Below are 10,441 nucleotides of genomic sequence, written 5' to 3' on the forward strand. Positions count from 1 at the left end.
GATTCTTAATTAATTAATTAATTAAAAGACGGGTCAAAAAAACTAATAATTGCTTATCTTTTATGAAAGGATTTGTTTTTTGTTACAAAGGAATTAAAAGATAGGAATAATTCTGTTTTTTTTTTTTTTACTAGATTAAAAGATAATAATTAAACAAAGAATAACTTGTGCAAATTAAATATAATAAAATATTAAAATATACCCTTTCAAATATCACTTTCCAACAGTTTTTTTATTTATTTTTTATATACAAAATTTCTGTGGTCTATATTCGGTTTTGGTTTTAAATTTTAAGCAATAGTAGATAGTTAATGTAAAACCTCTTTTCTTAAATTGTCATTTTTAAAACAAGTATCTCTCTTGCTGTGTTATAGTCCAAGTGGTAAACAATTTAGATCTTTCAAACATGTCATTGTATAAGTTTTTATGAACATTTGTTTCATATAGATAATTCTTAAATGCATACAAAATTCTTAAATGAATTAGTATATGCAATTGCGTCTAAATGGTGACTAAAAAAATGTTGTGTGTCCGATGAAAAGAAAGCTTTGTGGATCCTCTTTATTTTCTCTCTCGCTCGCTAGAATAAAATAATTTCTTTGATGAACAACCAAGGGGGTGTCTTCCATGCAAGTTCAATTGCAAAGTAAACAGATTCCTATTTTTTTAGAGAAAGTAAACAAAATCCTATCAATTGTGTGCTTTGTAATTAGGTAGGAAAAATAAGTAGCATTGTTTTTTATGGGAGATTAGTCACTTTAGTCCCTGAATAAGAAAAGAATCGTCACTTTAATCCCTGAATGCAGATAAATTGCGAAATAGTCCCTGAATGTAGACTTTGTTAGTCAATTTAGTCCCTGAATGCAGACTTCGTTAGTCAATTTAGTCCTTAAATGTAGACTCCATTAGTCACTTTAGTCCTTGAAATTGACCAACAAAGTCTACATTCAGGGACTATTTTACAATTTCTCTGCATTCATGTACTAAAGTGACAACTCCTCTTCCATTCAGGGACTAAAGTGACTAATTCCTCTTTTTTATTGTGACAATCCAAATAGAATTTAATACATATTGAGGGATTAGTGTCATAACTTTAAACACAAAGGAAATATGTTATAATTTCTCAGGACGGAGCGTTTATTATAGTTTTTAAAAAAAAATCATTTTTTTAAAATATAATAATATTTTTAAAAGTATTGCATTTGTTTGTTACAACTTTTAAACAAAAAATCAGAATCTAAAAAAAAAACTAAAAACAACTTCAAATGAGAAGCTGTAACTTTTAAACAAATATATTTTTTAGAGGAGATAAAAAATAATGATCAAAAGATTGAACTAATTTCGTAACAAAAAAATCTTTTTTATACAGTTGTATCTAAACAAACTAAATTATCTATTCTAGCTACTTGTTACACGTTTAGGAACCAAAATAATTCTTATCGTACATACATACAAATGGCATGTACTGTTATAAAAAAATTGCAAATACGATCAAAATAATATTTTTATATTATCCAATATTATTATTTTTTAGGGAATATTATCCAATATTGTTAATGCGTCGTCATCAACCATAATCACCATTAGGTCATCTGTATTCGCTAATGCTCTTGGAATCTTCACAAAAACAGAAAAACATTCTTAAAGATAGATGACCACAATATCCAACCAACTGATCCATTGCAGAATATCAAAAGAATATAATCTTTCACATTTAAATGGGAGACAACGAATCAATGTAATTTATCACATCCAATCAAAGAAACAAAAAGATATCTAGTTATAAATGAGAAAATATATAGAGATTGAACCATATAAACAAGGGTTGTGTTAACTTGTGCCCTAAGGGCACAAGTTAAGAAGCTAAAAATTGAAGTAAAACATAATTTCTGTCTTGAAAACATAAGATTTTAAATTTCTAAAACATAGAATGCACAATTTCCAATAAAATGTTTCTATATTTAATCTCTTAACTTGTACCTTAAGGTATAAGTTAATATTTGCCTATAAACAATTGCTTACTTTCTACGGAAGTATTAAAAAGAAAAGTCACACACTTACACCGACTATTCTGAACAACATAACGTACAACGAGATCAGTCCGAAAATCTCAATGGTTGCAATGAGACAGCAACCCCAGTTCAATTGGAAAATGATTAAGCCCTCGAATCACTATTAGTTAGCGGCACTTTGAGATGGGTCTAGAGAATAGCCGTATTCACAACAGCCTGCGAAGAATGATAAAAAAAACTATATATAGTACCATGGAGTGCTTGAATTCAAGCTCCAGCATGAAAAACAAGCAATCCCCACTGCAATGATGCACCACATCACGACCATAGGCAGGCACATTGAATTGAATTGTTGCGTATAAAATATGTTCTCTTCCATCAACCCAAAAGGAACGTCAATTTTCAAGACGATCCGAACCATTTATAACGATAAGGTGTTCATCCTCAACGCACTTTGCGGAATCTTCACTCATAAACCATGACATGCTCCCTGCACCAGAGAAGATACTGTCACTTCATGAGGTTCCATTGTTATAGAGAAATCTTATGGTTCATGAGATAGTTTATTAACGCATTGACAAACATGTGGAAACTGATTGAGATTAGAGTAAAATATATATTTTTTTTAAAGAATTAGAGTAAAATATTATTCTATACCTTTCCTAGTAGGTTCTTCTTGTTCTTTAGTCCCATGCAAAATTATTGTTCCCGTAAGGACGGTGATGAATCCACATATCTCAGAAGCTATGCTGCTGACATCCTGACCAGACCAATCCTGTAATGCAAATCAATGAAAAAAAACAGCCAATCTTTTCATATACCAGTGTTCAACAGACGAAAAGTTTTGATACATCCCCAAAAGAATGCATGAAACATGAATTGATTGTCCTACGCCTACCTTAAACATTATTGCGCTGGCAATAATAGTAAGAGTTGTGAACATCACATAATATACAGGAGTAACAATGGTTGCATCGAATGTATCCAGGGCCTGAAACATAGTTGAATAGTGAAATAAAATAAGCTCAAAATTTCTTAAAAGAATAAGGAATTATAACTTACTGATACAACATAGATGGACAATAAGAAAATTGGTGTCTGTAGGAACTGATACTTATCAGTTGACAAAACATTACTGCAACTGTGTTTCTTCAGTTTGCAACATTGCTTAAACAAAGGAAAAAACTTTCGCGAAAATGCATTTTAAGCTTCTATGTATTAATTGCAATAGGCCGTGTCATGTTATCGTAATTTGGTAACCTGTTATTACTGACCCACTCCTGAATAAAAATCATTATTGGCTATTTTTGGTTATTATGCAGATAGGAGGGGAAGGACTTCTCACTTGCAAGCTTACGCTTTATAGACGACTGAATATTATATTGATTCATGACAAACCTAATTTAAATAGATCAACTCTTCTGCTACCGATGTTAAAACTAGTAGAGCATCCCTATGAGGCTGTGACTGTGATTTCACAAGTTTTCCTTACAAAATAACTAAAAACACAGAAGAGGCTTTGCCTCCTGGGACCACACTAGTGTAAGAAACTATAATTCATGCATTAAATAAAATCAAGGCCAGACTTGAAAATTTGCGTCCAGTATATTAAATAAACAATAGTTTATAGTTTCGGTTATAAGCTGCACCGGATGAGTTTAAAATTCTGCACTCACCTTGTTAAGGTAATTCAACTGTGTAACGACGCATATTGTGGCCACTATAACAAAAAACCAAGTCTGAGGATAAGCTATTTGACTTATTCCATCAAGGGTAAGCTTTATTGCAATTCCAATGGCCTTAATGCTCATAACCTGAATAGTTTAAAAAATCATTGATGAGCATACTAAAATACAGTTAGTGAATGCTCACATAATAATGCTGTCAAATAGAGGCTTTGGCGTAGCGGAATTTAAACAAATCATTATTGTTCCGCGATACGTTATTTAGTACATAGTGTTGTCGAATAGCGGCGCTATAGCACTGTAGCATATAACGGAATCCGAACAAACCGATATTTCTGCAATCCACGATCGACAACACTGATATGATACTTCCTTCAAAATGATTTTTATCATAGACATAATTACCGTAAGTGAACCCATTAATGAACAGATTCCCAAGTAGACCAGCATATTTTTCTGTCCATAACGAGGTTCAAAATTTAAAATCAAGGCCAAAACTACTGAAACCGTTGCGGCAGCATAAATCATAAATTCTGTTGAAAAGGGAAAAGATAGAGAGCATTAATTAAAGACTAGATCAGAATTAAATTTAAGAGTAAACTAAAATGGGAGATACATGCCAACCTGGTTGAGTGGCCAATTCCCATATTTCTTGGACAGAATTTGGAGTGTGTTCTTGTGGTGCATGGATGACAATAACAATTGATCCCACGATGCAGGACAAACATCCTAACACCCCCATCTTCTGAAGCCTTTCCTTCAACAAGAAGTGGGCCAAAACAGAACTGGCAATATATACCGGATATGTTAGTTGATTTCTGCCACAAAATCACAATATTCAACCAGAAATTTCTAATTTATTTTATTAAATCATGTGTACCTGACAATGATGCTGAGTGCGCCAAGAGGAGTGACTAGAACTGCCGGAGCATAAATATAAGCCACGAAATTTGCAGCTTCCCCAGTAATCACTGTTGGCAGATAGTTCAAAATCCATGTGAGTTTCATTTCAAAAATTAAAACCTTCTACCTGAGAGAGAAAGAGCATTGCTATACTAACTTGTTACCATGCCAACCCACCAAAGTGGCTCTAGTAGATAAGTATAACCACCAACCCCTGCAAATTTCAAAACATAAAGCATAAGCTAGAATTTTACAAAATGTATATTTAGATTCACTTTTGGGAGAGTCAACAATGACTCCGAAGACTTAAATTTGATTTTGGCATGTTTGGGGTTTCTCGATTAGAATTTGTAAGTTTGTAACATTTGGCTCCAAACGTGAATTTTACATTCAAATTTATTTCAACTCACTTTCTCTTGAACATATCTAAACACAAACGATTTTACCTTAAACTCACTTTTAGCTAATATCAATTTTTCAAAATCAAATCAATCAAAATCTATTTCCGCCACCCTAGAACCAAACACGTAAAACAAACAACCCTTATTTCCAATGAAGGTAGTTGTAACTAATACATCACGTGAAAATTAGCAGAAAAAGCAAGAGTAAGTTGATCCGCTTTTGGGAACTTCCAACCCACATTCAGACTAAAACTAAAAGTGAAACATAATACGTTTAGCTTTCTCAAGGCATATGTCACACTAAAATTGACAGAAATATATATATGTTTTTTGCAGTGAATTGAAACTTTCATATTAGAATTTAGGGTTAATAGGTCTTTACCCCCTGTAATATAGGTTATTTCCGGTTTTCCCCCCTGTAAATTTTTTTTTTTTTTGATTCACCCCCTGTAAAAAAAAATTGTTTTGATTTACCCCCCTAATAGGCCAAACAAAAACCGATTTTATTTTTTTTTCAAGAAATTTTCGTTTTTGTTTGGCCTAAAGATCTATTAACCCTAAAATTTATTAAAAATGAATTTTTTAATATTGAATTCTACTGTAAAGTGTAAACTTAAAACTCAATGTTTTGAGTACAATAATGTTTATCCAAAACCATGCTTAAGACCGCAAACAAATTAAGGCACTGTTTAGATAAACAACTTAATTTGAACTTATAGCACTAGCATGATAAGTGCTTTTGCATCAGCTATTTCTATAACAAAAGAAAAGTTAAACTGTTTTCATATAAGATATAAGCTGTTTTCATAAGCTATTTTGGAGATCTTATGAAAACAGCTCAAGAACCTCTCATAAGTTGTTTGTTATAAGCTTTTCCAAACAGCCTCACAGATAATGGTCTGTTAGGATTGGCTTATTTAAGCTTAACTTAGTGGCATAAACACTTTTGATACAATTGAAAAAACTAATGAAAACAACTTATGATATGTTGTAGATCTGATCCAAGGCCCAAAACACGTGATCATTGTTAAATTCACTCACTAGGTAGAATACCCCCACTAAATTCTAGAATTGAATCGCAAGACAATTGAAAAGTGAAAATCACAACTAACTAACAACAACACAAAGCGTGAAAATGTAAATTGAATTGAATTGAATAGATGAAAAAGTTAGTGTACCTGCACGAGTACCGCGTGAAGCAGCACGTTTAAGACCCTTCTTCTTCAAGATGAAACTAGCACCAATGAATCCACTTGAACAAACCGCAAGTATCAAACCTTTGTAATTCTCCGAAACTCCCATTACTATATAATATATCTTTCCCGCCAATGGAGGTGTGAATAGCGATCACAGAGAATGGCGCAATACAGTCTTTGTTTCTTCTCTCACTGAAAGAAGCGCTTCTTCATTGACTCACAATCTCTCATTCATGACTTGCAAACCAAAAACAGCACTTTATTCCTCTTCTTTTTATTTTCTTTTTTTTTTATTAATAATACAATATTTTTGTCAAAAAAAAAATTAAAATTAAATGATTATTGATAAAATAAAATAGTCCTTTGCGTTTCAGAAGTTTCCGCAAATGTCCCGCCGGGTTGATTATCTGCTTTGCTAAAATTCCGCCCCAGATCGGCCTCCATCTCTATCCATGTAATTAATATGATCATGGATTCAATCACCACTTGTTTTTAGTTAATTACTCTATAAATTTCCCAATAAATATCAACACAATTAGTGGATGTCTACATACCCTTTTACTTATCTTATGACACCATTTTACTTATCTCATACTCCCTCCGGTCACATATATAAACAAAAAATGACTTCTTAGATACATTGATTAATTAATGTATCCAGTCACATTTCTAAGTTAGATACATTAATTATTGGATGTATCTAAAAAATTGTTATTTGCTTATATATGTGACCGGAGGGAGTACTACTTTGTTGCACATATTCTAAATAAGTACTCCCTCCCGTCACTATTATAAGTAAAAGTTGACTTTTTAGGTTCATTTAATAAATGATGTATGTGGTCTATATATAGACTACATACATCATTTATTGAATGAATTTAAAAAATGAACTTTTTCTTATAATAGTGATCGGAGGGAGTAAGTTTTAATTTTTGTATCATGATTATATTTTTAAGTAAATAAGTTTTAATTTTTGTACATTATAGGTTTTGTATCAATGATTATAGGTTACTAGAACCATGACCCGTGATGACGCACGGGTCTTATTTTCATGTAGAAACTCAAAATGTTACCTAAGCCAATATTATACCATAGAAGAATAAGTCATAACAGTTAATGTACAATTGATTGAGTGTTATTTTATTTTCATTATGCAAACCGTGGGGTTTTCTTTTAATAGGCAAAAGGTGTTGTGTTTTTTTTTATATGCAACCGTGTGACCTCCTTTTTTTTTTTAAAGAAATTTTCAACCATGTGGTTTTAATGCTAGTTAATATACAATTGATTGTGTGTTATTTTATTTCCATTATACAATAATGCTAGTTAATGTACAATTGATTGTGTGTTATTTTATTTCCATTATGCAAACTGTGTGGTTTTCTTTTAATATGCAAAAGGTCCTTTTTTTTTATATATACAACCGTGTGGCCTCTTTTGTTTTTAAAAGAAATTTTCAACCGTGTGGTTTTAATGCTAATCAATATAAAATTGATTGTGTCTTATTTTATTTCCATTATACAATTTTGTACGTAATTCACGGGTCTAATTTGGGATGACAATTAATACAGCAATCGTGTGTTATTCAATTTCAAAAATTAAAATAATATGCAATCGTGTTATAAATGGCAGTTACTACAACCTGTAATGAAATGACTTTATGGCGTGTATTAAAGGTGAGGTGGTCAAGCGTCGACATAAATGCTTTAGAATGAGCGGGAAAATGCTAGCTTTAGGGTTAGGGTTAGGGTTAGCTTGACCTGACAAGCTTTAGTAAGTAAGATACGGTTACAATTCCATGAATTAGAATAAGTGTCTTATAGATAAATTAAATCATTATTATGTTAATTGTATTATATTTCTATGTTTATTTATTTCGTGTGCATTTCTGAAGTATTGCATAAGGATTTATCTCATATTATAAGAGATATATTATGTAGTTCCTAAATAACTTAATATTATTCTCCGTGAATTCCTAAAGAATGCAAAAACGTATTTACTGAAAAATTCAATATTATTATCTTTGAATTCCTGAAAAATTCAAAAGCGTTAATCCATAAAAGATTGCTTAGAGAGTTGATTTTGTTGTTTAATTATGTAGTTCCTAAATAACTTAATATTATTCTCCGTGAATTCCTAAAGAATGCAAAAACGTAGTCACTGAAAAATTCAATATTATTATCTTTGAATTCCTGATAAATTCAAAAGCGTTAATCCATAAAAGATTGCTTAGAGAGTTGATTTTGTTGTTTAAATCTGTTGCATAAGTTCTTGAAGAACTTAAAAATTCAGTCTTATTCTCTATGAATTTCCAAAGAATTCGATAGTGATACATCCTGAAGGATCGTATAAATAACGGATTAGATCGGTTATATAAATCCTGAAGTAATTAAAAATCGATTTTTATCCTCCATGAATTATTGAAGAGTTCTTCACTATTAATACATGGATCGTACAAATAATTGATTAGATATGAAATAAGTTCTTGAAGAACCTAAAAAAATAAATTTTTATCATCCATGAATTCTTCGATGAATTCAATAGTGATATATTCATGAAAGATTGCATAAAATATTGATGTCTATAGTTTCTCTAAAGAACTTACAAAAAATACAACAATGATACATATCTCAAACAGATTGCACAAGTAATTGATTTGATTGTGATTGTTATTATTATGTCACGCTTAAATATTTTTGTGCACATAGCAAATTAATTTTTTTTGGTTAAATGATTTATTTTGGTAAAGTTTCGTTTACATGGTTTAATGTGTCAATCCAGAAAGAATAGTTATTCGTACGAGAAAGTCTTACATAGCAAACACAAATAAAATTATTTGAGCACACACATAACAATGAAGAAAATTAAGTGATAAATAAATTATTCACATTATTCAACATCATTAAATTAATTTATCTTTAAAAAGTAAGCATTTGTGTGAATAGATACAAACACAAATAAAATTATTTGGGCACACGCAACAATGAAGAAAATTAAGTGATAAATAAATTAGTAACATCATTCAACATCATTAAATTAATTTATCTTTAAAAAGTAAGCATTTGTGTGAGTGTGCCCAAACTTCTTGTATTTGGGTTTGTCCCTGAGCAACACTTTCTCTGTTTGTAGATGTCAATACAAAAGAAAAATATAAACCACACAAGCATGTACACGTGACTGGTTTTTTTTTGGGTAGAATGAAAAAGAAAAAGAAAAAACCAAGGAAAAAATCCTAAGAACAGGGCTCTGGGACATCAAGCCTCAATACTGACTTCAATTTCGATGGGGGAGCATGTTAAAAAGTCACACCTAATCTTGAAGAGCGTCCGAGCTTGGCCAAGAAATATGCGTGATGGTTGCCCTCTCGAAGCACATGTTGGAAAGAAATGTTAGGAATATGTTCCTTTAACCTAAAAATCTTCACGAACAAAGAAGCATATACATGCATATGAGAGTGATCTGGATTTTGAAGAAGACAGCGGACTTCTAAACAATGGTAAACCTCAAATAGCTCAGCAAAAAGTGCATCCCCTTCCCCCTCATTAGAAGAGATGTTTTAAACTACTATATTAAGTTTAAAAATAAAAAATATGTTTTTTCATTAAAATATTTGTATAGCTAAACATATGCTTCCCAAAAAAAAAAAATATGCAAAATATTTAAAATGTTTTATTCAATATATATATATATGGGTGTGTGTGTGTGTTGAACTAAAAAATTGGAATACAAATGTTTCTGAAACATTCATAATGAAGTTGCAAACTCAATCACAAAACTTGATGCCATTCAACAAGAGATAAATGCAAATGGTTACACTGATACTTTGATGCAACAAGAGAAGCTATCAAAGATTGATTTATAAAAGCCTCTGAATATGGAAGAAGTTTTTTTGGCCAGAAAAGACTAGAATTAAATGGCACTACGAATGGGATAGAAACACTATTCTTTTTCAATAAAATTGCTCAAATTATGCAAGCTTATAAGAAGATAGTTTCTCTAAAGATTGAAGACAGAGTCATCACTGATCCAGAATAGGTCGAAAGTCGTATGGTTTCTCATTTTACAACTCTTTTCACAAGAGAAAAATAAAAAATATTGTTTTTTTCTTTCAAACATACTTAGAGATAATCAAGGAAGATGTTTATATGATGTGCTTGAATATTTTTTCATCAAATTGGATCCTGCCTAACATGAATGCAAAAAGTGTAGTTCTGATACCAATGATTCCAAATGAAGATACAATTAGC

General features: G+C 31.0%; 1 protein-coding gene across 1 annotated transcript; it reads right to left on the bottom strand.

The window, feature by feature from the left end:
• Positions 1–1,688: 1,688 nt before the first annotated feature.
• On the bottom strand, positions 1,689–6,430 carry LOC146931328 (putative magnesium transporter NIPA6). Its single transcript, XM_085702806.1, has 9 exons — positions 6,180–6,430; positions 4,758–4,814; positions 4,578–4,668; positions 4,322–4,482; positions 4,103–4,230; positions 3,689–3,826; positions 2,911–3,003; positions 2,670–2,787; positions 1,689–2,502 (listed from the first exon to the last, which is right to left on the bottom strand). Exons 1-9 carry the CDS (start codon positions 6,301–6,303, stop codon positions 2,408–2,410), a joined length of 1,005 nt encoding a protein of 334 aa, XP_085558932.1. The 5' UTR covers positions 6,304–6,430; the 3' UTR covers positions 1,689–2,407.
• Between the last annotated feature and the right edge of the window lie 4,011 nt (positions 6,431–10,441).

Source organism: Medicago sativa, chromosome 4 (genome assembly GCF_051527215.1).
Source record: "Medicago sativa cultivar Bolivia chromosome 4, Bolivia_mono, whole genome shotgun sequence".
NCBI classification, from domain to species: Eukaryota; Viridiplantae; Streptophyta; class Magnoliopsida; order Fabales; family Fabaceae; genus Medicago; species Medicago sativa.